The 22,500-nt window shown below is 47.5% G+C and overlaps 9 protein-coding genes across 14 annotated transcripts in view; 7 read left to right on the plus strand and 2 right to left on the minus strand.

Moving 5' to 3' along the window:
* Positions 1 to 597, plus strand: part of LOC126570478 (uncharacterized) — an 11,188-nt gene extending 10,591 nt beyond the window's left edge. Inside the window, exon 3 of the mRNA XM_050228267.1 lies at positions 522 to 597. The gene's annotated coding sequence lies outside the window, so the exon portion shown is untranslated. The remainder of the gene's footprint in view (positions 1 to 521) is intronic.
* Positions 1 to 9,893, plus strand: part of LOC126570479 (sialin) — a 121,324-nt gene extending 111,431 nt beyond the window's left edge. The window contains exons 1-4 of one of the 2 annotated variants that reach the window (XM_050228268.1): positions 4,009 to 4,316; positions 6,829 to 7,040; positions 7,955 to 9,031; positions 9,100 to 9,893. In XM_050228268.1, the coding sequence (XP_050084225.1) occupies positions 4,274 to 4,316; positions 6,829 to 7,040; positions 7,955 to 9,031; positions 9,100 to 9,309 (1,542 nt within the window). In that variant the 5' untranslated portion in view covers positions 4,009 to 4,273 and the 3' untranslated portion in view covers positions 9,310 to 9,893. Of the gene's footprint in view, positions 1 to 4,008; positions 4,317 to 6,828; positions 7,041 to 7,954; positions 9,032 to 9,099 lie in introns of those variants that run through there. The other variant, XM_050228269.1, reaches the window with a different exon arrangement.
* Positions 597 to 1,693, plus strand: LOC126570485 (2-oxo-4-hydroxy-4-carboxy-5-ureidoimidazoline decarboxylase-like). The gene is made up of 3 exons (XM_050228277.1): positions 597 to 715; positions 992 to 1,330; positions 1,393 to 1,693. Coding segments are annotated over exons 1-3 (522 nt in total). The 5' UTR covers positions 597 to 713; the 3' UTR covers positions 1,574 to 1,693.
* On the plus strand, positions 1,755 to 3,221 carry LOC126570483 (transformer-2 protein homolog beta-like). The gene is made up of 4 exons (XM_050228274.1): positions 1,755 to 1,872; positions 1,941 to 2,500; positions 2,599 to 2,683; positions 2,932 to 3,221. The coding sequence occupies exons 1-3, from the start codon at positions 1,870 to 1,872 to the stop codon at positions 2,654 to 2,656; spliced, it is 621 nt and encodes a 206-aa protein (XP_050084231.1). The 5' UTR covers positions 1,755 to 1,869; the 3' UTR covers positions 2,657 to 2,683; positions 2,932 to 3,221.
* On the minus strand, positions 9,615 to 11,212 carry LOC126570481 (YEATS domain-containing protein 4). 3 transcript variants are annotated; one of them, XM_050228271.1, is made up of 5 exons: positions 10,934 to 11,212; positions 10,722 to 10,836; positions 10,179 to 10,659; positions 9,944 to 10,113; positions 9,615 to 9,755 (listed from the first exon to the last, which is right to left on the minus strand). In XM_050228271.1, exons 2-4 carry the CDS (start codon positions 10,767 to 10,769, stop codon positions 9,950 to 9,952), a joined length of 693 nt encoding a protein of 230 aa, XP_050084228.1. In that variant the 5' UTR covers positions 10,770 to 10,836; positions 10,934 to 11,212; the 3' UTR covers positions 9,615 to 9,755; positions 9,944 to 9,949. The 3 variants fall into 3 exon arrangements, with proteins under 3 accessions (XP_050084228.1, XP_050084230.1, XP_050084229.1); XM_050228273.1 differs by having other exon boundaries at positions 9,615 to 9,778; positions 10,934 to 11,117; XM_050228272.1 differs by having other exon boundaries at positions 10,914 to 11,117.
* Positions 11,213 to 12,294: 1,082 nt separating this feature from the next.
* Positions 12,295 to 14,802, plus strand: LOC126568903 (CD63 antigen). Of its 2 annotated transcripts, none has more exons than XM_050225587.1 (6): positions 12,295 to 12,415; positions 13,634 to 13,706; positions 13,795 to 13,983; positions 14,057 to 14,233; positions 14,306 to 14,548; positions 14,614 to 14,802. In XM_050225587.1, the coding sequence occupies exons 2-6, from the start codon at positions 13,641 to 13,643 to the stop codon at positions 14,686 to 14,688; spliced, it is 750 nt and encodes a 249-aa protein (XP_050081544.1). In that variant the 5' UTR covers positions 12,295 to 12,415; positions 13,634 to 13,640; the 3' UTR covers positions 14,689 to 14,802. The 2 variants fall into 2 exon arrangements, with proteins under 2 accessions (XP_050081544.1, XP_050081543.1); XM_050225586.1 differs by lacking the exon at positions 12,295 to 12,415 and adding an exon at positions 12,509 to 12,669.
* A 42-nt stretch (positions 14,803 to 14,844) lies between these two features.
* Positions 14,845 to 15,638, minus strand: LOC126568904 (NADH dehydrogenase [ubiquinone] 1 alpha subcomplex subunit 13). Its single transcript, XM_050225588.1, has 3 exons — positions 15,432 to 15,638; positions 15,149 to 15,369; positions 14,845 to 15,085 (listed from the first exon to the last, which is right to left on the minus strand). The coding sequence occupies exons 1-3, from the start codon at positions 15,526 to 15,528 to the stop codon at positions 14,948 to 14,950; spliced, it is 456 nt and encodes a 151-aa protein (XP_050081545.1). The 5' UTR covers positions 15,529 to 15,638; the 3' UTR covers positions 14,845 to 14,947.
* A 264-nt stretch (positions 15,639 to 15,902) lies between these two features.
* Positions 15,903 to 21,372, plus strand: LOC126569091 (Fanconi anemia group I protein). Of its 2 annotated transcripts, XM_050225916.1 has the most exons (12): positions 15,903 to 16,076; positions 16,138 to 16,831; positions 16,898 to 17,553; positions 17,632 to 17,744; positions 17,811 to 18,035; positions 18,119 to 18,506; positions 18,576 to 18,740; positions 18,799 to 18,956; positions 19,036 to 19,367; positions 19,445 to 19,969; positions 20,036 to 20,252; positions 20,320 to 21,372. In XM_050225916.1, the coding sequence occupies exons 1-12, from the start codon at positions 15,981 to 15,983 to the stop codon at positions 21,128 to 21,130; spliced, it is 4,380 nt and encodes a 1,459-aa protein (XP_050081873.1). In that variant the 5' UTR covers positions 15,903 to 15,980; the 3' UTR covers positions 21,131 to 21,372. The 2 variants fall into 2 exon arrangements, with proteins under 2 accessions (XP_050081873.1, XP_050081872.1); XM_050225915.1 differs by having other exon boundaries at positions 15,964 to 16,831.
* Positions 21,373 to 21,396: 24 nt separating this feature from the next.
* LOC126569092 (calcium-independent phospholipase A2-gamma-like) overlaps positions 21,397 to 22,500 on the plus strand; it is a 2,217-nt gene continuing 1,113 nt past the window's right edge. The window contains exons 1-5 of the mRNA XM_050225917.1: positions 21,397 to 21,503; positions 21,573 to 21,643; positions 21,716 to 22,127; positions 22,193 to 22,413; position 22,500. The exon at position 22,500 is cut by the window's right edge and continues 1,113 nt beyond it. Coding sequence (XP_050081874.1) covers positions 21,479 to 21,503; positions 21,573 to 21,643; positions 21,716 to 22,127; positions 22,193 to 22,413; position 22,500 — 730 coding nt within the window. The 5' untranslated portion in view covers positions 21,397 to 21,478. The remainder of the gene's footprint in view (positions 21,504 to 21,572; positions 21,644 to 21,715; positions 22,128 to 22,192; positions 22,414 to 22,499) is intronic.

Consider the following 22,500-nt stretch of genomic DNA (forward strand, 5'->3'; position numbering starts at 1 on the left):
AAACAACCGAAAACAAGAAGATTCTTCCGTTTAATTCAAACTAACGAACGCTGGACTCCAAGGTCATCGAAGACGACACATTCATGCTTCCTCCACGGCGCATGTTTTTCGGCGATGAACTAGAGGCAAGGTCGTGCACCACCATCATATGATTTGCTTTATGAGATCATGATGCTGGCGATGCTGGACAGTCACGAGAAGAACAGCTGGAAAGAGATTAGAGAGAGAGAGTTTGCAATAATCGATACGCGGTTGCGAGTAATCCTAGCGAAATGATGCTATTTTTAAACACTTGCCCGCGGCACGTAATTCGTGTGCCGTATGTAACGGTTTTTCTTTTAAACCTTTTACGGAACGCGTGTTTATGAATGCCCGTTCACGTGACAGCCTTTTGGAAGCGTTTCAAGCGTTTTGGAATATTTTAAAGCGTTTCATGTTGAATCAGGTTGTTTTCGTTAAACGAATAACGTTCTTTAATTTATTAAAGTTTAATTCATTAACTTTTAACTGTTTTGTGATAGTTTGAAGTGTTAAAAAACCAGCCGAATGCAATCGAGAAGAGGTTTACTGTTGTAAACAACGTGTTGAAGGATTAACAACGCGCCAGAGCGATCTTCTCGGCAGCCTCTCGGGTTATCAGCAGTTCTCAGACCACAATCGATCAACCTGCAATCTTTTCTTGTCTTGTGGACCGCAAAAAAACGACCGCTAACATGTAAGTTAAAATACAATGATCTTTTTGAAGCGATCATTGCATGGCGCTGCAGAAATTCTAACTGATCTCCCTTGATCGCTAGGTAGTATGTATGTTTTATATGTATTTAGTAGGCTTTATGTAGATAAGACCAGGATGAATGATGTTCCCGCAAATCACGCCTGGGAAAAGTTATTCCAAGGTTACCGCGCCATATCTTCTCCAGCGATAGGGATTGATAATTGTTTCGTTTGGTTTCCCGCAATTAATGTTCCAACGTTTTTTGTTTTCTTTTAGGGAACCGAAACTGTCTCTGGAGCAAGTGAATGGTCTAGTTCCGGCAGAGTTTCACAAAACGTTTGAAAATGTTATAGAATGCTGGCCCGAAGCGGCAATCTTCTGTTCTGCACTGCTGCCATTCAAGAGCCTTAATGCGCTGATAAACGCATTTGAAAACTACATTGATCGCCTACCGAGCGCATCAAAGGTAAAGATCCTGAGACTGCACCCTGACCTGGCTGGTAAACTGTTGGACAGCAAAGAGCTCACCAGCGATTCCTCTATTGAACAAAAGTCGGCCGGTTTGGACAACTTAGCCGCTGAAGAGAAAGCGAAGCTCAACGAATATAATGAACGGTAAGCGCTCAAATCATTTTATTTCTTGCGACCAAAAATGAATCATTGATTCTTTTTTAAAGCTACAAAGCGCAGTTTGGATTTCCTTTCATTGTTTGCGTCCGGGAAGCATCCAAGTTCGAGACTATCCTACGTAGTGTAACCGAGAGAATTTTCAATTCCATTGATCAAGAATTGGAAATAGCTGTAGGCGAAGTGAAAAAAATCTGCCGCCTTCGAATTCTCCAGTTGGTTGACCTGTAACCGGAAGACTTTTGCAAAATGTTGATTAATGTTTAAAAATGTCCTATTTCTGTGCGTTTGCTTTTGCTCGTACGGCGATGATTATTTGCAGCCAATAAAAAGTCATGGTTACCTAAAAACTTCTTGCTCGTCTTGCTTATGCATCTAGGTTACATGATTTTTGCAGCATCCAAGTACACATAGATGTTGCCAAAAAGTGCATCTTGGAAGAACAGGTAGCATTTCAGATTGGTATCTTGAAGCAAGTAGAACGTGCTCTGGCTCTGGCGCTTTGTTCACTTGGTTCTTACAAGAAAATGGTAAGTTCTCCACTACTCCATAACCAGTTCTTTTCATCAACCAGAAAAATGCATTGACTTTGTTTCAGAAATCACCTTATCGCAGAATTAGCCACCGAGATGGCCATCGTTCTCGGTACGAAAGTCGTGATAGTCGACGATCTCGGAGCGTTGACCGGTACGGCCGTCGTCACCGTAATCACTACAGCCGCAGCCGTAGCCGTAGCTATTCGCCTAGTTTTCGCCACCGGTCTCATTCTCGCTCACCGGATTGGGGTCGATCCAGGCGCCGGAAGGTATCTCCGGAGCGCCGTACCAAAATACGCGTAGATTCACCGGAACCAAGTCGATGCTTGGGCGTGTTCGGGCTGAGTGTGTACACCACGGAACCGTACTTGATAGATATTTTTTGTCCATTTGGAGCGATCGAGAAGGCAATCGTGGTGTACGATGCCAAGACAAGACTTTCGCGTGGTTTCGGATTTGTCTACTTTAAAAATGTATCTGAAGCAGCTAAAGCTCGGATGCACTGCAATGGATTGCAAATGCACGGACGGCGCATCAGGGTGGACTTTTCGATCACCGATCGACCCCATTCACCAACTCCAGGCGTTTACATGGGAAATGCGCCGAACCGTTTTGATGAAAGGTGAGTTTGATTTCTAGTTTCCATTCTTCGTAGCTTACTAGCACCAAAATTCGTGGCGTGGCAACCGATATTTTTCTTTCTGCGGTGAAATCTTCTAGTACTCGACATCGTGGTTCATATTCAAGATCACGTTCGTCTTCGTCTAGCAACCGTTAGTGCAAGGAAAGTACCAACACCTGAAATGTAAGTCGAAAATATAACACATTATCGAAAATTGAAGTTAAGAAAGCAAGCAATCAAAAGTTATAACAGAAAAGTAGAAAATTCATCCTTTCTCGAAACAGAAAAAGCTGAATAATTTGTAGAACTCAAAAGTAAACCACAGGTTGGCTGAATGAATAATACAATGATTTTTGGTTGCATTATACTATCTATCGCTTGACTCTATTGAGTTGCATTTAGTAAGTCAATTTTTCATTTTTTACTTTTAGATTTCAATAGAATCATAAGTTGGTACGGACTAGTCACAGAACAATCCATTCACTTTATCATAATGGGAAATTTGCAGACCTTACAATATCGTTTCGAGTTAATACATCCTGTGTTACAACAACCTGTTCATTGCTGTGAAATACCACCCAATAAAATATATTTATAAAACTAGAGAAATGCTAGTATGTTGGCCAATTGCGCGCCAAACTTGTTTAAATCAGATCATGCAATAGATCACGATTTTCATTGTTTATTAATGTGTCGGTGTGGTATCAAATGCTGGACTCAACTGAATTCGATTTGTGCGTTCAGGACGCTATCTATAAAGATAACACCACACTTGCTATTTATGGCTTTCCATACTTTGCTCATGCTGATAGACATTATCAACATTGTATGCTGTTTTATCAATCGTCATGCGGTGTCTGGTAACATGGTAGCATTCGTCAGTTATCGTCGATACTATTCCACACAAAACTGTGTCAACTCTAATTAATGTTGAATGTTATGCTTGCGCAAGAAGATACAACGAACTGCCGGCATTGCACGTATCTGATGCAATTTACATCCCTATTTTGCCGCTTCTATGAACGATTTTCAACGATGGAAAACGAATCTTATGAACTCTCTTTAGAAAATTAACAAGTTTCAACGAGACATGGTACAAACATGGCACACATGGCAGTCTCTGAGCACAGCACATCAATGGCCAATCACTTTACCACATTCAAAATATTAACTATTCACATCACCCTTCTAAGGGAAAAGATAAACATCGACTTAAAAAGAATAATCCGAACGAGAATCGCCTGTTGCCGAAACGGTCGTTTTCTAACGCCGTGAAATTGTCACGAACCGCCACAAAAGAGAGAAAGGATGGCATGGCGCGCATAACAAACCCACCCGGCGGAGAAGATATGATTCTGTTGGAGAGGAAGAAGAAGACTTTGGTATAAAAAAAAATGCCTCAGAACGTCTGGGAAGGGAAGCGCGTATAACGTTATTCTGGGTGTGTGCTGCCCCAACAAAACTCGGAGCGAGAGCGCGTCTTCGAACGAGTATGCGTGTTGGCGGCAACGCATGTTCCGAAACCCGTTTCTGCCGCGTGCGCCGTCATTCTTTTGCCGAGCGCCGGAGGAATCGGATCGGAAAACTCGCGGCCTCACGATACTTGGCCGATGTGCGTGTGTGTGACGCGCTAGTGAAACGAAGCGCAATATTAACCCTTTCAACCCGGGCCGGGACCTGGAAGGAGGTGTCTTTACCTGTGCTGTGTCACGGCGTGTTGAAAAACGTTTTGTGTAAATCCTGCTGTGAAGTGAGCCGCCATCCAACGCCAAAATGGGAGATCAAGCCGTACCGGTCAAGGGCAACGTTTTGGGATGTAAGTTAGACGAGATTGTGCTACAACCGAACCAAGCAACATATGGCTTATCGTACCAGTTCTACAGTAGATGTTGCATGGTGAAACATAGGAACCATATGTTGGTATGAGCATCACGGATTTGAACGTCAGCCTAACACAACAGGGAGGGCTGCATATCAGGCCCGATTTCATCCAGCAGCCACAGCCTCCAAACCCAGATTTCCCTAGAGGCCATTACTCCTTGAAGAAAGGGACCGATGTGTGGGGTTGTCCTGGGTTTGCGTAGGAGTAGCAAGACACTTCTCAACCCACGAATGACATGGTTGCGGTTGCAGCGACCGTCAAGAAGCCGTTTGGACTCTTTTCTTTTCTTATCCCGCCCGCACGATTCACCGTAATCTCTTGTCCCGCCTTTGTGCGTCTTTCGTCGGCGCAGGGCGTTCCGATTTTCATCGAACTAAAATTAAACCACCGGCGTGGAAGCGGATGGTATTGGCCCCGCTCCTGTCGCTCGACTGGCATGTTGGTGCAATCCAAGCAGCTGTGACTGTTTTACTTTCATAAGAAAGAATTTATCGGCCTCGAAATCGGGACCAGGACACCACCTCACACAAGATGCAAACGATTCCCCCTCTCAGCCAAGCCATCCAGACCCACGTCGAGACGGTAAGAAGAGTCATTGACACTTCTTCTTTCGCTCCATCGTACACGTGCCGCGGAAACAGGGTGCGTGATGTTACGCATATCCTATTCCAAACCTTCCTCAGTAGAATCTAGATTGTGGTTCGCTCTGTTGAGGAAACTGAGGAACGGAAAAAAAATCAAAAGCAATCCTAGTGGCTGTAATGTGTGTCAATCCCAGTCTGTGCGCTGTTGCTAATAGAAAATCGTCGCAGCAACCATCGACGGCAACGGCGGTGGATGTGAGCGATTGATGCGATTACTTTGTTTGCTCATCATGGACGAATTTATTATTTCACTCCTTCAGGCACAAAAAAGTAAGACAAAGTCTAGTCAAAACAGCACGAATAAACAGACCACGATAGGAATGTCTCTGCGAGATGTGATCGTCAGCAGATGATGTCTTGGGAGGGGGGAAGGGAGGAAACGTGCCTTTTTGTGACATTGCTGCTCGGAGTGTTCGAAGTCATTAATCGTGGCCATACAACGAGAAGCGTGTGTGAAGCACTTAACAGATGTATTTGCATTATTATGAAACCATAAATAAGCTTAAGATGGGATAAAAGAAATTGTGGGACAAAATTAGCTCTCAATCTCTGTATCACGACGGGAAACATCATAGGAGGATAATTGATAGCACAGGAATTGATCGTACAGGAAGAAACTCCCTCAAACAATTCGCATTTCTATCTGATGCAACTCGCTTTCCTGGCGAACTCACATCGCAACGCAATCTGCTGACCTTCGCCAAGCATCCATCCACCCATCGCTCCTGCCTCGCTCGAACGCGATCAGAAAGGTCAGCTAGAGGACACACAGTACCGGGCCGGCACCGGGTATCTCCGACGACACAGGCGCAGATACCTGTAGGTGAGCGGTTTGACATCCTTCGTGGGGAGCACGTGGTAGCTAGCGTGCCGGCATGCCAAGAAGCAGCCCGAACTCGGCCGAATTTCTCCGAACTCGGCAGCTGAGCGGTTCGCTCCCGTGACCACAACACAAGTGGAAAAGCCTGCACAATAACGAAGCTTTGCGACGAACGAAAATATATACGTTTGGCCACGTGTGTTGGTACTGGCGTCTCCATCGTAGTAAGCGCGGGAAATGCTTTCAAAACATGCCGCCGAGGACATGAACGGACGGATTGCAGACAGCTTTATTAACAAAGAGAATGATTGTTATCTATTGTTCCGTCCAACCATCGAATGTCCATCTTGTGATGTGTCCAACAGTAAAACAGTTCAACGGCATTCCTTCTACGCGTCTGTCTACGGTGGTAGCGTCTGCGTCTGCTTCCAGCGGCCACTCCTTAAAGTTTCCATCCGTGAAAACGTAGACGACAGGAAAATGCCTTAAAAGACGCTTCCATTCCGTGTGTGGCTGCCAATTTCGAATTCGTCAACAGCCGGCTACCGTTTCATGGCCAATGGACGTTAGAAATGAATGGGACACAACAACAGCGCAAGAAGGGGAACGACTGTGTGGCCGGATATGCATCGGAGATGCAGTAACCCTCTCGAACCGCATCTCACGCCCCCTCGGTTCCGGATCGCTACCTCACAATCGAGCGTGGCGGAGGGAGTTCCATTGTTTTGTAGGAGGTTCCAAAGTGTGACTGATTTACATGGGCGATACGCAATCGGGAGAATCGGGAACCACATCGTGGGATGCGGCTCCGAACCCGATGGGGTTTGGGTAGAGCGATTTAATTGCCTCTAGCTCTTTGTCTCTCGTCTCTCTGGCGCATATCATCCGGCAATGATTTCGACAGCACGATTACATTTGAAACGACTTTCTGTTTGGCTGTGTTTACTTATACCTTACACCTCTGTGTCTCTCTCTCTTACAGCCCTCATCCCTGCACGCTACATCCTGGCCGTGCTGGGCTCGATCGCCATGGCCATCATCTATGGTTTGAAGGTGAATCTAAGCGTGGCGATGGTCGCGATGTTGAACCATTCGGCCCTTGCCCATCACAGTGCGGGCCATGAGATGAAGCACGAGAACGCCGACGCCGAACCCGTCTGCCAGGCTTCTGGCAATTCAACCGAAGCCGTTGAGGTAAGTCGATCCCTTTATTATGTTTATTTCTTGTTTTTTTTTAGCGAAAAAGGTTGAAATATACATGTCTTAATACAATGCGTAGTTACAAACTCCGAGCAGCATTTTCCTGCAAAACGAATACTTCATCTGCGCTCTCAGTCAATAAGATAAAACAAGAAAAAGAAAGTATTTTGCAGGACGTTTGACAAACTCAACTGATTTCGATCGCAAGCTGCAGGCAATTGTGTTGATGCAACCAGCACCCGAAAGCCAGCAACGTGATACGGGGCGCCTACTGTGCCTCGGGACATGTGTTGGCAATTTGCCGAAAATAATCAATTTACAACCTGATAGCCAAGCGGGACCGTCGTCGTCGGTTCCATGCTGGCCTCACTCACTCTACTTGGCAACATGGACCATCTCCTCGATGGTTTCCTTTCGTTCGAAGAGGTTGCGCGTGGCCAATTTGTTGGGCGTCACATTTCAATTAAGCCGAAGCGCCAACCAAATTATGGCCCGTACTATCGAAGGTCAGGGTTGCCTGAACGAATCGTCCGCACGTCGTACGTTGACCACGAACCCACACGCATTCCGGCGGTGTCGTTCGGCGGTCATTCACAGAGAGGAAAGGTACTTGGATTGGATTCTGCGGTGGTGCGGTGGCGATCGTGCATTTCAATTTACGGTGAATCCAGAGGCAACGCGCGAATAGCGTTGAAAAATGGTGGCCGCCCATCATCGCCACTCGACAAGCGGTGATGATGATGATGATGGAGATTCCTCGGCATTCGGTATGATCAGTCCGTGTTCCACTTTTCAATTGCTTTCACTTTCGTTGGCCAACAACACGAGTTTTGCAGATCGGCAGCAATAACCAAGATATCGTCTGTTGGAAACTAATCGTTCTGTTTCGTTTTCTTTTCTGATTGTAGGATGGCCCCTTTGATTGGAGTGAACCGGTGCAGGGCATGATCTTGAGCTGTTACTTCTGGGGATACCTGGTATCGCAGATCCCGGGTGCTCGCGTCGCCGAATCGTTCTCGGCACGTTGGGTAATGTTCTTTTCGGTGCTGATCAACGTCGTCTGCACGCTGCTGACACCGGTGGCCGCCAAGATGCACTACATTGCGATGATTGTGATGCGTATCGGTGAAGGTATCGGCGGTGGAGTCACATTTCCGGCTATGCACGTTATGCTCGCTTCCTGGGCTCCACCGAACGAGCGGAGTGTCATGTCGGCGATAGTCTACGCTGGAACAGCCCTCGGAACGGTCATATCGATGTTGATGGCCGGCGTGTTGGCGGGAACATTGGGGTGGGAGTCCGTGTTTTACGTGATGGGTGGTCTCAGTTGCCTGTGGATGGTGCTGTGGTTGTGGTTGGTACAGGACACTCCGACCAAGCAAGCCTTGATGAGCCAGGAGGAACGTGATCTGATTACGTCGTCACTCGGTACGAGCTCGTCCGGTGGTCACAGCGAAGCGAAAGCACCAGTACCGTGGCGCAAGGTGTTCACCTCGGCTCCCTTCTATGGCATTCTTATAGCACACGTGTGCAACAACTGGGGGTGGTACATGCTGCTGATTGAGCTGCCTTTTTATATGAAACAAGTGCTGCAGTTCAACATCAAGGAGAACGCAGTCGTCACGGCCATTCCCTTCCTGACGATGTGGTTCTTCAGTATGGCCCTCAGCAAGACGCTCGATGCTTTGCGAAGCCGAGGTAAGATCACGACAACGATCGCCCGCAAAACTGCTACCTTTATTGCCTCGGCCGTACCGATGGTGTGCCTGTTGGCGCTGTGCTATATCGGTTGCCAGCGTGGTCTGGCCGTTACACTGATGACGATCGGTATCACGGCGATCGGTGGAATGTTCTGCGGTTTGCTTTCGAATCACATTGACATCGCCCCCAACTACGCCGGAACTTTGATGGCCATCACGAACAGTGCCGCTACGCTCTCGGGTATCATCGTGCCGATCTTTGTCGGACAGATCACTCACGGAAATGTAAGATCACTCACGGAAATGTCCCTCCACAGGCTGTGGTTTTTATACTCTCTTCTTCTTCTCCACAGCAAACGATTGGTGCCTGGCGTGTGATCTTCTACGTGACGATCGTCCTGTACGTGGTGGAGATCATTGCATATCTTCTGCTGGCATCCGGTGAGGAGCAACCGTGGAACAAAGGTGACAAACCAGCCGCTTCCGTCGAGGCTGCCGAAGCCGAAGCGACTCCACTGAACCAGAAGGAATCGAAACAAAACTATAGTGCCCAGGATCAATAAAAGCGGAACACTTTCCTACCATGCCGATGGTGGCCGGGGCGTCGCTGCTACACACTCTCTACTTAACTTAGCTACCCGAACCAGTGGTACTTATGCGTTTAGAGTTAACCTTAGTTTATAGACTATCGACAAAGAGAAAATTATCTTTTGAATGCCACGAGGGCCGGCGAAGAAGCTGAGCAGATCTTTGAAGTAAATCAATTGCACTATATCATTCTGTTAATCCACAAGCAATCGAGAGCCACAAGTTGGCCGACGAGAGACCGACAAACAGACAAACAAAATGTACTTCTCACTAGATTAGATAGTGTCTGCTTATCGAAAGAAGGGGCATTTATTTTAATGATTAAAACCGATAGACCAACACCGTCATTTGACCCTGCCACACTGCTACTGTGCTGTTCGGCTTTTACTGCCTGCCTCGTCACTCCGGACCTCCGATTAGACTGCAATGTAAATGTTCAAAATACTGCTTATGAATAAAGAAACCACATGTTCATAACGAGAGGCTCAATGTATCGACAGGGTCAGCATATGGAAAGTGGCATACGAAAGTGAAATAAAGATGAGCACGATTAAGTTAATGATTGGTAGTGGTTTACTAAAACTTTAAGCTTAAACACATCATACGAACCTGTGTTCACGCGGCCGGTTGCTGCCCTTGTACTTTAGCGGTTTCGGCTTTAAACTTGGCTATCGTTTCTCGAGCAAGTTTGAGTTTGTCCTTCAGCTGTGCTATTTCCGCTATCACTTTCACCTTGGTTTCATTGATGCTCTCCAGCGCTTGCAGCTTCTTCTCCTCAACTGCAAAGCAAAAAGCCAACGTTACTGTATTTATACGCGTATGGATGGCTTTACCCGTTACTTACAATCCGTATCGTGCTTCCAGACACCGGCCGTAACGGGTTGAACATTGGTGAGAAGTTGCTGCATCAGTTGGGTGGGCTCTTGGAACACGATTTCCTCGTACTGCTCCGACACTAGCCCCTTCTTGCCTTCGATCTGCGTGGAGACCTCACCGTCAAGGATGGGTGACTGGAATAGCTTCAGTATGTGATACATCGTGACCGGCCGTTCGGTTGGATCGTGAAAATAGATTTTGATGACGATTTCGAACTCGCCCCAACCCGTTTCCGTCACCTCGTACGGTGGCTTCGAGATGATACGGTTCGCGTTGGCATAGCTCTCGTGCAGCTTGAAGTGGATCTTCTTTACGTACGTCTGCATATCCTCGTTGTGGTAGGGTTTCACGTAAACCGTCCATTGATGCGTGTGGCCATCCTCTTCCCTCTTCTTTCCAAATGAGCGAGCCACGTTTCCGTAGATGAGCGGCTTCACGATCGTTAAACCCTGCGAGAAACGGAAGAGAACATTAGTATGTAACGCTATCAAGTGAGGCCTAGGCCAGCTACCTTCACTCGCCCACCGGAATCGGGTCCAAAGTCGGTGGAAATATTCATTATTATCACGTGAAAAACGTTGAACTTTCGGGATTTACAGCAGTTGCATTGCAGGAGATGTTGTCGTCTGGAAGGAGAAATTGAGCGTTAGTGCAACAGATCCTCGCAGAATCACGAACCTTTCTACTTGCCGGTGCGCTTGACCGGTGTTGCTGTTTGGTTACCTGTGTTATGTCCTTCTGGCTTGCTCAGCTGCGGTTCTCCAAGTGCCTTCCAAAGGAAACGACGGCGGAAGTTGAAAAACGCCTTCAGTACACTCTTATCAGATTATCTTCATCAAAACATCCAAAAAGTTCAAAAAATTACGGCGAATAAAGCGTCTCCAACGAAACCAAAACAAAAGGTCTGTTTTTTTAATACACTTTGACAGAGCCCCAGTAAACATTTGAATCTGTTATTTGCCAGCGAAAGACCCCTGGTCGATTTTTCAAACAAACCGAGTTCTGCAAAATCGGCACCGCAAAACAGTGAAAAATCATGAAAATTAACAAGGAAAACCTGTTGGATATACGGGAGGAGTACGAGAATGCGCACCGGCTGAATTGACGAGGAAAGCAAGCACGATCCACCCACGGAACCGTTTCATTCGCACTACCTCGCTCGCGATGTCCTGAACGCGGCGCTGCGGAAGGTGAAAACTCTGGCCGAGGCACTGGATCCAGCATCGGAAGCGGCCACCACGGTACGATGTATTCATGCAAACATACTCAAGGACATCGCCAAGATTACCACGTTCGTCGAGGAACCAAACGGAGAGGTGCTGCTGAAGGAGGCGCTCGAACTTATCGAAGCGGATCGCGGCAAGGAACCGGCACTGAACGTGCACATCGAAATTCTCAACCAGCTCGGTATCATGCGCTGCAACAATTCCAATTTCGCAGAATCAAAGGTGTTTCTGGACCAAGCAAAGGATATTTACGCCGATGCTAAGGAACGCGAGCTGGAGCCGCTCATGATGGCTGACCTGTTTGGCACCAAGGAGGAAGTGGAAAAGTGGAAAGGATTGAAGCTGCTGGAATCGAACCACACCCTCACGCTGTACTATTTGGCGCAGGTGTTTGGCTTCCTGGACAACCTGTCGGACTCGGCATGCTACTGCCGCATCACGCTGCACAACTTGAGCGGCTGAGTAAGGACGACGATTCCGAAAATATTAAAGGTTATAAATTTCCATTCCATGAGAAATTCCATTTCTCAGTCCACTGACCAACGTTACCGCTGCTGCACTCTATACATATCCGCACTATCGATCGGACAAAAGGTCGCGTATTTGTACCTGCCTAGCGGCCTAGGACTAGCGATGGTATTAATTTTTAAACAAACCCCATCGCCTCACCCGACCGTAACCCAGCTCGTGGATAGATGTCGTCATGGAATGATTTGTAGCGGTGAGTACACAGATTGGATTATGATTGTTCGATCGTTCCCGCGCACATGCGAACACTCGTGCCTCCCCAAAAATCGATTGTTACCGTCGCAGCGCATGGTTCGCATTGCGTGCCGCTCAGTTCAGTTTCGCAGTTTATCGTGCGAGCATCATCAGAACAGGAAACAGCATCTCCAGGTCATAACACACAATCGCCCAGTCTGTTCGCCGCGATCGCTAGTGATCGTCACGTCCGCGGCTAATTCTATCTCGAGAACAGGTGAGCGCGTGTGCGTACAACGACGACAACGACGACACCCGCACCCGCGCGCGAAGTGGTTTTATCAGCCGCAACGGGAAATAGGAGTGCTTGTGTGTGAGGGAGGGAGGGGGAGACGTTTCCCCTTTCGTTCGATAAGAACTGTCGCAGCTCTTTTCCTTTCATTTAGCACCAGAAAGTTGGCAGAGGGTGTATCGCAGCAGGCGTTGTCGAGTGAATTGAGTTTGAAACAAGCGAGCCCATTAACGGAAGAGGCAAGTGACTAATGGCGTGTCCGCTTGTGGTTTAATAAGTGGGTTGAGAACAAATTCCAACGCATGAGCCACTACTGTGCAGTGTTTCGTCTTTTTGGTGCAACTGCTTAGCCACGTTGCATTACGAGATCTTGAGCGGCCCTATGCAAGCCTATACGCGAGTGTGAAAATCCACCATCGAGATCAATTTACGGGTGTTACGAAATGCTGGTCGCTGTTGCTGGTCACCTCCACCATCCATCCCCACGCGGTTCGAGACGGATTGATCGAAAATGATCTCTCTCTCCACCGAAAAACGGGCTGCAGCATAGCGACTTGTTTCTGCAGCGAAACTCCAACCAAACTCATTTCACTAGCCACCGCCGGCAGTGGGTGACCCTGAAACGATCGAAACGAGTTGGTGCTGCAGCAACGAGATCGAAAGTTGCTCCAGTAAGAAGAACGCCTGAAGTGAATTCAATGTTTCGCGGTATTGGCAGATCTGCCTGAGTCGCCTAGAGACTACCCATTTGCGCCAAAGAAGGTGCTAATTTTTTTATTGGTTCGTGCCGTGCTTTGAGTGTGGTGCGGGGAAGCGAAAAGACAAGCAACGGATCAAGGCTCCGGGGACTTTCGCACACAACGCAAAGTGACCAGCCCGAGACCGACCTTTCCTCGTTCGTGCAAATCTGGAATTCATAAAATAGCCACGATAAGCGGGGGCTGATATCTTATCTACCCGCTCCGGGGATTGAGCCCACGGTCCGTTGTTGGCGTGTTTTGTATGATTTTGCAATTAACTATGGTCCGCGGTAGTGCGCGACAGACGGGCTACCATCGGCAATTGATGACTGTGTTAGCTTTCTACGGCAACCTGGCTGAAATGCTCTCTAGAAAAGATTCTATAGCTGCACCATTTCGATCCGAGTTAATCGATATATTACTGGTCTATACTAATTTTTTTGTTTTCTTTCTTTGCCGACAGATCCAAAATGGCTCTCTCAACTAGTGCAAATTTCGTAAAATATCTACTTTTTCTCTTCAACTTCTTCTTCGTGGTAAAGATCAGATATCCGATATCCAACACGATGTGGAACCGCACATCCCGTATCTGAAAAAACCTCTTTCCCTTCTCAATCGCAACAGATCACCGGCGTGATTATTATGTCGGTTGGTCTGACCGTCCAGGGAGCTTACCATGGTTTTCGAGATATTCTGGACGCCAAATTCTTCAGCATTCCCACCTTCCTGGTGGTGATCGGTTCGTTCATCTTCGTCATCGCCTTCTTTGGCTGCTGTGGCGCGTACAAGGAAAACTACTGCATGACACTGACGGTATGGCCGCCGGCCGGAATGGGCGTGCATGGTGTTTCTCAATTTACAAGATCCTTTCCTTCCACTTCTGTAGTTCTCGATCCTTCTGATTCTCATCTTTATTCTGGAGTTGGCGGCAGGCATCAGTGGATACGTGCTACGCAATGATACACGCGAGCTGGTTACCAACGCTCTGAATGGTTCAATGACGCAGTATGGAGATGCGAAACATGGCGATATTACCCTGATTTGGGATGAGATACAAGTGGATGTAAGCGATCGATGAAGAGGGAGCAGAAGCTGTTTGCGTTCCCGGAAGGTTCATGGTTGCATCTCATTTTAGTTCGATTGCTGCGGTGTGGAAAATAGCTCAGACTGGGCACGAGCCAACCCAACTATGTTTAACGAATCATACATCCCGATGACCTGCTGCCGTCCACAGACCGGTGCTGTCGGAATGGTCTCTTGCCCGACTAAGGAGGGCAATACGCTGAGGAAGACCGGTTGTGTGCATTCGTTCGGTGATTTTGTCAAGGCTCACGCAGTAAGCCTAGGTGCGGCTGGTATCGCTCTCGCAGTCATTCAGGTGCGATATGAACCACACTTGATTTTACACAATTAAACACTAACGAGCCTCAATTTACCTTTCAGTTCTTTGGAATCATGTTTGCTTGCTATTTGGCCAAGCAAATCAAACTGCAGAGACTGGGAGTGACGAGCTATTAAAGCGGCCGGTGAAGTCGATTAGTACATTTTGAGGTATTTACGATTATCCCTAGCAGGCGTAGCTGTGTAACTTAGTTACGATATGGAACAATAAAAGCTTCAAATAACCCTCGATGGATACTTTTCTGCCATTCAACACTCCACCACGATGGAAAATGGGTTTACGTTGGACAACAAGCGCCCGTCCGAGCCGATGGTGCCCGCTTTATTATTAACAAGTCCACATCAAACTACACAATTTCCACCGCCGTTCAGGCGTTTAGTTCATCAGCTTAATGTCGGCACGCTTGGCCATGCTCTTGTAATCGGTATGCACATAGAACTCTTGGAAGGTGGGTTCGACCAGCTTGTCTTTCGGCAGGGTTTTGAAGACTGGCTCGCCGTACCAGGTTCCTACCTGTAAGAAAACCGGATTATTGAGTCTAGCGAGTGCTCTTCCGAACTACAGCCCGATGCTCACCTCCCATCCTTCCACGTTTTTCATCAGATCCGCCTCCTCGTCGCGGTTTCGTCGCAGCTGCTTCAGGTATTCACGGTCCCGCTCGGCCAACAACAGCGGATAGATGACGTTACGCGCAGACCGCATCTCGATCTCGTTCCGGTGGTTCTCCTTTACGTTCAGCCAGTATAGATACAATCCCACGGTTGAGATTCCGGCGTATCCGGCGATCATTTGCCATCCTGTCGATCAGAGAGGGTTTCTGTAGTCCTGCGTCCTGTGACATAACAATCGCTGCACTTACCGCGGAAGTAGGTTTTTGCCGGAACCCTGGCGAACGGGATGTTCTGGTAACCGCCCTTCGGCGGCAGATCCTGCAGCTTGGCCGGGCTGCTGCTCATGGTGGCGAGGAAATTGACTTTTCGTGGAAATTTGGATCCAAAAAGTTTCCACGAGCGATGTTCGTATGTTTTTATAATTTCGCGAATCCCAGACGGCCTTGCCTTGACAAGCCGAGGTGTGACACCCGAATCATTTGACCTTTTTTGGTGTCTGGGTGCCCTATTGGGGTTTTCTTTAACGAATCGTAGTTTATCCACTTATTTAACCTGATTACACCTGATTAAACCTGATTACACCTGCTTAAACTTGATTAAACCTGTTTTTTTTAATTCGAATTTCTACTTTCTATTTTATTTTCAATTTCACGAGCGCGGGCTACAAGAAGTGCGGCTGGGAAAATCGCAGCAGTCCTGTCACAGTTTTGGCGCGAAGCTTCATCACAACAAAATCATTTTTCCGTGTTCGTCGTCGACGAAAGAAATTTTCCTGTTTTTAGCGTTTGTTGCTCTAAATGTCTCCTAATCTTGTGGCCACTATCATCGAGTTAGGGCAGAAGCGGAAAAATGACGAACTCAAGGAAGTGTTGGAGAAAACCAAATCAAAATACGTTCGTATCCGCGATCGCGAACGCATTGCTCAAACTTACACATCTTTTCTCGTTTTTGCAGCTCATCGACCTGGTCGTTTCGAACCTACAATCGATCGACGGATACACGCTCTGGCACTATACCCTGCTGGGTTTGGGGTATTCGGATGCGTGCCGCGAAAAGCGGTTCGAGTTGATTATGGCCGTGTTACGGCACACGAACGTGGTGGAGCTTTCGACGAAGCAAATCTTTGATCTGATCGCCCGCCTACTGACCGATCTTCCGACGTTTTCCTCCGATCAGCTGGTGGAGATGTGCGAGCTGTGCATCGAATTTATACGCGTTGGCGATCCGAAATGCTTGAGCTGGAAGCATCTGCTGCCGCAAACACTCGCGCAGCTCAACGACAGTATCGGCCGGTTCAATGCAAACGGAATGCTGCTGACCGGATCAGATTATCGCAACAAAGTGCTCGGCGAGCTGTTCAAGATGAAGCTGCAACCGGCGATACTGACACCGCTGTGTGCCATGTTCTCCGATTTTACCCTTTCACGGGACGAAACGGCAACTTTTGTAACGAAAATATCGGACAGTATCAAGCAAATCGAACCACTGGAGCTACCTCCATTGGCGTTTCAGCTGTTTCACGTGTGCCTGAAAAGTCCAAGCCAGCTCATTGTGCCACTGATGGCCCTGGAGAAGTATTTCCACAAAAATTACTACAAAAAAGTACTTTCTACCGCGAACAGCGATACGACAGACTTTGACAGCATCGGTAAGCCGATTTTTGCAGGCCATCCACACACTACGAATGTCACTCCAGCTTCCTCTTGTCCCACAGATCGTTACTCCGACAACGAGATACGTGAAGCGGAAGAAACCATTCTGTATCATCTCTCCAACGTGACCGAGTTTCGCCTGGACGAGACGCAAACGGTGGCCATGTTCAAGCCGTTTCAGAATAATCCGGAAAAACTACTAACTCCCTTCCTGGTCGGTGCGCTGTTGGCAATGAGCCGCATCAATCGATTGCCCGACACAACGGATGTCGTATCGTCCCCGATAATGGCCTTCCTGATCAAACTAATTGCTCTCAGCGAGAAGGAGCGAGAAATGTGCAATCAGTCGGCATGGTTCCGGGCACGTATCGACTCATCGATAGGGTCACGCGTTGACCAGCTGTTTACGGTGCTCACGGAAAACAGCCAGGAAGGCAAAGAGGTCGTTACGCCGGGAATTATCCATTTCGCCTTCGCGCTTCTACTGGCCAAAAAGCAGCCCAAGCTGCACGGCATTGCGATTCAGTTTTTCCAGATCTTCCTCAAGCGCCGGTTCATCTTCGGTAGCGGTATCATCGCGAAACTGAAAAAGTTTCTGTTCGGCGATCTGCAGGAAACGCAGTTCAACCTGTGTCTTACAACACTGAGCTTGACCAATACGCTGACGGTTGCCGAGTCAAGCGCAACGATTGAGTTCATTTTGGAATACCTACTGTTGGTACGATCGAGCAACCAAATGCGGACCTAGGTTTCGCTGGTAACTAATGGCTCATGCCACTTCCCTTTGTCTCATTAGATAGACGGTATGTACGCCATGCGGTTTATGGCGTTCCTGTTTCCACTGCTAAGAATATCGCACACCATCCGGGATCGTTTTATCGAGGTGCTGCGTAAGGCTATGTACAATAGGTAAGTGACTAAACTCGTGGTGTCATACCCTGCGGTGTTAATCTCGATGTTGCAAAATATTTTCAGTGAATCCTCTACGCGCATAATGGGAGTTTTTGGATTCTGTTCGCTGTTGAAGCAACTTAAAAATAATAATGCACGTCGCTCAATTATGGGATCTGCAGGTGGGAATTACACACAGCTATCCATCTCCGGGATGTCTCTGCTATCGCAAGCAGCCTATGGTTCGGCCAGCAACCCCAACCTACACTTCGATATGCTTACCCTTGAGATTATGGGAATATTGAGAAAGTACGATTTAAATGATGAAGATCGCTTAATCCTTGCCTGACTGAACTAATTGTGTTTGTTGTGGTTGTGTTCCGATAACATAGATGTCTCACGCAAACGGTCGAGGTGCGCATGATGCTCTACGAGGCGCTGGGACGGGCGGTTGACTTCAACACGATGCTTCTCCCACACGCACTGCAGTTTATTGATTGGCATTTTGAAAGTTACTTCGGTGAAAATACGGACGATAAGCTGATTATCGCGTTCGACAAGTGTGTCCGGTATTGCAACGACATCGAGCATGAGGATCAACCCGATCTGCTGCGTCCAATCGTTGTATACGATAATGTAGGACGCTTGACGGCGTTCATGGTACACTGTATAGTGCTCTGCGATCAGCATAATATCCAGCACGACACCAATGCCGTCAAAAAGACGCTTCAGTTAATTGTCGATCGTGTAGATAGCATCACGTCCGATGAGCTAGGGATTGTAAGTGATGCTAGAGGCCCATTGTATTGGGCATATCGTATCTGAACCGTTCGTTCAATATCATTACAGATGGGCACATTGGACACCAGAGCAATAGTGGTTGCTAGCCAGTATTTGAACGTGATCGAAGCTGCGATGGCATATTGCGCTTGGAAGATGAATCCCGATAATGGACTGTCGCGGGATCTGTTACGTCTATTCAAGCATCATCAGCAATGTGTCGAAAATTTTAAGGTACATCATAACGATTCGTAAAGTTGGGCACAATAATCGCATGAATAATTATTTACAGAAAATGGAACCAAAAAAAGGCAACAAAAAGCACATGCCTGACAATACCATGAATAGCTCCGGATATCATTTGTCATCTGTAAAGCATGGAATATCGTTTAAACCGGAAAACATCTGGGATATCGCCACGGTTGAGAGAATGCTACGAATTACATTCGAGTGAGTGCACTGGGAACATTCAAACTTTCAACATTTGTATGCTTGATTTTTTATCATTTGCTTTATGCTTTCGTTTCAGTATCTCAACAAACTACGCCAGAGAAGACGATCTAAAAACGTTGCGCTCCAAAAGAGACTTCCAGCAGCATGTTCTTAAAACTGCTGGCCATATGATGGAAACGGTTCGTAATCTGCCGGATTACTGGCAGGTTAGTCACAGCAAGCGAACCTTTTCACATCTTTGCGAATGCACCAAAGTCGTGTACGTTCGATGCGTCCGCCAAACGACGGAACTGTGCGGTAATGGGGGATTGCTGGTGGCGCAATCTGCTATCGAGTGCTTTCGGCAATCATTGATTTCAGCGCTTGAACTGTTCGAGCGGAAGTTCAGCGAGTTCCTTCAACTTATATGTAAGTGTGGATGCTGCCCTGATGCTTTTAGGAAACGTTCGATGAGGTTTCAAAAATGCCTTTTATTCCTTCCTTAGCATGCACGATTGGATTGACTTTTATAATGGATTTACTAAAGGATATGCACACGATCATCGATCAGTTGTTTGCCAATGAGTCGGAGGCGGGAACGATCGGAGAGAAGATCGTTGTTGGAATTTTTCAGTGCCTTGAGCTGCTGTACAAATCTCATATCATGCATCAGGATCACCTGACGCTCGGTTACGATTGGCTGCAGCAGTTCTGTGTCAACACAAAGCTCAAACCGAAACCATTCGCCATCGTGCATCGCATCCTGTTCGATCTGCGGTCGAGGACTCAAAGTGGTGCCTATTTCGATTCCGTCGCTATGCGGTTGGAGCTAAAGTTTGGACAGATAACGGAGGAGGAATTGAATCCTCCCTTTTACCTTAAATCCATCACATCCGGTACGGTAGACCCGACTTTCCATCATTTGTGTGCCGTTGTACGGTTGCAGCTGGAAGAGATTGAACACTTGATATTGCGTAGCAACAGTCTGCTGGCACGGTTAAAGGTCCTTGGGTTGGACGATACGGATGAAAGTGAGTAAAAACCGTCAGTAGGAATTGATCGGTGGCTTATGCCCAGTTGCGATTTCCCATTTTCAGCTACACAGTTGTTAAAATCAATCGAACGCTCAATGTGCTCGCAGTTGGTGCACATTCTCACAACCCTTACGCATCTGTGTAACATGCATTTGCCACTAGGTTCGGCAATGGACACTCTGCTTAAGCTACTGCTGTCGATGTACAACTGTCTGGCCAATTTGAGCCGCCACTTTCTGGCTTGCCATCCAATCGTACCAGTTTCCTATGAAGTGACAAAGTAAGATTCTCTCGCATTCTAACTATGATTTCTGCACAAATCATTGTATCTTTCATTCTGCTTCCAGATTCAATCTCGTAGTAAAAGCTACTAAACCCTTGGCTTCCAGGATCTACGATCTTTTCCCGTTTATCGAGGAGAACATACTGGCTCAGGATGAAGCACAGGATGATGGTGAAGAAGCGGTAGGCAAACGGTCGGTTGAGAGTTCAGCGAAGGCCAAATCCAATCGCGACAAAGTGCTACGGCAGACGAAATTCCTTCCAAGGCTGGTGTTTCGTATCGAATCGTACAACAAGATTGTCACTCAGCTAAGCAGGAAGACGAAGAAAGACCTAACATACCTACTGCACATGGGAACGGTGCGCGATTTTCGCATCAAAACCTCCGCCTTGAAAGAAGCAATAGAGAAAACAGTAACTCACGGTGGAGATGATGATGAATCCAACGAGGAAGCAGATCTCGAGCCGGAGCTCGATCGTGACGAAGGAGAGGATGACATTGAGGCGAGCATTGATCGATCGGCTTGTTCTAATCGCTCAGAGGTGATGCGGGCTGTACCAACAGGACGAGCGTCAGATATCAGTGGGGAGGCGCTAGCTCTAAAGAATCTAGCCAGACTCAATGAACGCACTCGTAAGGCGGCGAAAAAGCGTGCCATTCAGTCGGTGGACGATGGTGAAGCAACAGACACTGCACCGAAAAAATTGAAATCGGTGAAAAGGAAAGCAGCAAAATCTCCGAAGATCAACAAGCGGGTACTTGAGGAGGTGAATAGGGACACCGAAAACCGGTCGGCTCTTGACCCACCGGCAGCCCTATCGCGAACGCGAACGTTGGGATTACCGAGACGAAGTGCAAGGAAGAGTGATGCATGATAAGCGTAAGGAGCGTAAGTGAAGCATTCCTGGATCGACTAAATTTACAGATTATTCGTAAGCGCATCTACTAACGTAACTTGGAACGAAATTTTTGAAAATGGTGCCGCGCTTCCGGTGTTGAGATCGTTTACATCATTTCGGGGCTTCGGAAGTCGAAAACAGGGCCGACTCCCTAACCCACAGTTTGATAAACAATAAAGATATCGCGTGACGCCGCAGCAAATTGTCGCGCAGCAGCAGCTGATGATGACGTTTGTTACACAATTTCGATTTTTCGGCTTTGTTTTGGTTTGTGGTGGTTGGTTTTTAGGATATTATGCTGTCTAGAAGAGGAATCAGCTAAAAATGCCTCAATTAAAGAGATTTGCTGGTGAGTATTGCTAGAGAGCACTAGAGGCAAAGCAGGATGGATATCGTACTTACGGAGGTTTCTTTGCAGGTTCTCCGGTGTTCGGGAGGATAAAAGATGGAGGAAGGCACACCGTGCATCGCCCCACGGTACAACAAATTGTAGGAAACCTCGCGCGCCAGCAATCGTGGTTGATACCTTTCTTACGATCCCGGAGTTTTGTTCCGTTGTAGCGCCATAATCAATCGCAAACGCGCCACGCTTTGATCGATCTGCGAAGAAAGGCCATCCCGGTCGATCGGCAGCGTCAGGTTTTGTACGAGTTGGTGGAAAAGTTTGAAAAGTACCCGCAGGAGAAAGCGTTCGCTATCGAGGAGGGTGCGATCGAGCTGCTGAGGGAGTTGCAGTATGCTCCTGATCCGGCCATAACCGAACACGCGAAGCTTGGTCTCGCTCTGCTGGGTTACGTTCCACCGTTATCCAGCAATGGTATCCGTATTCTCAGCATAGACGGAGGAGGAATCCGCGGTATCATCGTGATGGAGTTGCTGCGCAAATTGGAACGGTTAACGAATCGGCGGATCTTCGATCTGTTCGATCTAGTTTGCGGCGTTTCGACCGGTGCCATACTGGTGTGTGCGCTCGGTAGGTTAACTCTGAGCGTGGTTTTACAATTTGAGGTCCTAAATCTGAATTTCGCCTTTTCACAGCTTCGGAGAAAAATCTCACCTTGACCGAGGGCATTCATCTATATAAGAAGCTGGCTTATAACATCTTCCATCGACCGTCGACGCTAGATAAACTGTCTGGTGCCTCCCGTCTCGTTTCTTCCCATGCTTACTACGATATTGACCTGTGGGAGACGTTTCTCAAACGGCACATCGGCCACAGACGCATCATTGACACGGTGATGCTACCAAATGTGCCCAAGGTAACACGTGCTTCTGTGGCCACATATTGCCCTTGCGACGCACTTCTTGTGACCGACCTAACGCTTTGTCTACTGTTCTGTTTTAGT

The sequence above is a fragment of the Anopheles aquasalis genome, chromosome 2 (assembly GCF_943734665.1).
Source record: "Anopheles aquasalis chromosome 2, idAnoAquaMG_Q_19, whole genome shotgun sequence".
Classification (NCBI taxonomy): domain Eukaryota; kingdom Metazoa; phylum Arthropoda; class Insecta; order Diptera; family Culicidae; genus Anopheles; species Anopheles aquasalis.

What these genes read in the sequence shown, in the direction of transcription:
- LOC126570481 (XM_050228271.1), bottom strand. Translation starts at nt 10,769, where the DNA reads ATGAATATTTCCACCGACTTTGGACCCGATTCCGGTGGGCGAGTGAAG. An exon ending in ATTCCGGTGGGCGAGTGAAG is followed by an intron (nt 10,660 to 10,721) that starts GTAGCTGGCCTA and finishes CGTTTCTCGCAG; the next exon opens with GGTTTAACGATCGTGAAGCC. An exon ending in CTGGAAGCACGATACGGATT is followed by an intron (nt 10,114 to 10,178) that starts GTAAGTAACGGG and finishes TTTGCTTTGCAG; the next exon opens with TTGAGGAGAAGAAGCTGCAA.
- LOC126568904 (XM_050225588.1), bottom strand. Translation starts at nt 15,528, where the DNA reads ATGAGCAGCAGCCCGGCCAAGCTGCAGGATCTGCCGCCGAAGGGCGGT. An exon ending in GGCAAAAACCTACTTCCGCG is followed by an intron (nt 15,370 to 15,431) that starts GTAAGTGCAGCG and finishes TCTGATCGACAG; the next exon opens with GATGGCAAATGATCGCCGGA. An exon ending in AAAACGTGGAAGGATGGGAG is followed by an intron (nt 15,086 to 15,148) that starts GTGAGCATCGGG and finishes GTTTTCTTACAG; the next exon opens with GTAGGAACCTGGTACGGCGA.
- LOC126568903 (XM_050225587.1), top strand. Translation starts at nt 13,641, where the DNA reads ATGGCTCTCTCAACTAGTGCAAATTTCGTAAAATATCTACTTTTTCTC. An exon ending in ACTACTGCATGACACTGACG is followed by an intron (nt 13,984 to 14,056) that starts GTATGGCCGCCG and finishes CCACTTCTGTAG; the next exon opens with TTCTCGATCCTTCTGATTCT. An exon ending in TCGCTCTCGCAGTCATTCAG is followed by an intron (nt 14,549 to 14,613) that starts GTGCGATATGAA and finishes TTTACCTTTCAG; the next exon opens with TTCTTTGGAATCATGTTTGC.
- LOC126570485 (XM_050228277.1), top strand. An exon ending in CTCAACGAATATAATGAACG is followed by an intron (nt 1,331 to 1,392) that starts GTAAGCGCTCAA and finishes TCTTTTTTAAAG; the next exon opens with CTACAAAGCGCAGTTTGGAT.
- LOC126570483 (XM_050228274.1), top strand. An exon ending in CCGAACCGTTTTGATGAAAG is followed by an intron (nt 2,501 to 2,598) that starts GTGAGTTTGATT and finishes GAAATCTTCTAG; the next exon opens with TACTCGACATCGTGGTTCAT.
- LOC126569091 (XM_050225915.1), top strand. Translation starts at nt 16,033, where the DNA reads ATGACGAACTCAAGGAAGTGTTGGAGAAAACCAAATCAAAATACGTTC. An exon ending in ATTATGGGAATATTGAGAAA is followed by an intron (nt 18,036 to 18,118) that starts GTACGATTTAAA and finishes CCGATAACATAG; the next exon opens with ATGTCTCACGCAAACGGTCG. An exon ending in CGTCCGATGAGCTAGGGATT is followed by an intron (nt 18,507 to 18,575) that starts GTAAGTGATGCT and finishes ATATCATTACAG; the next exon opens with ATGGGCACATTGGACACCAG.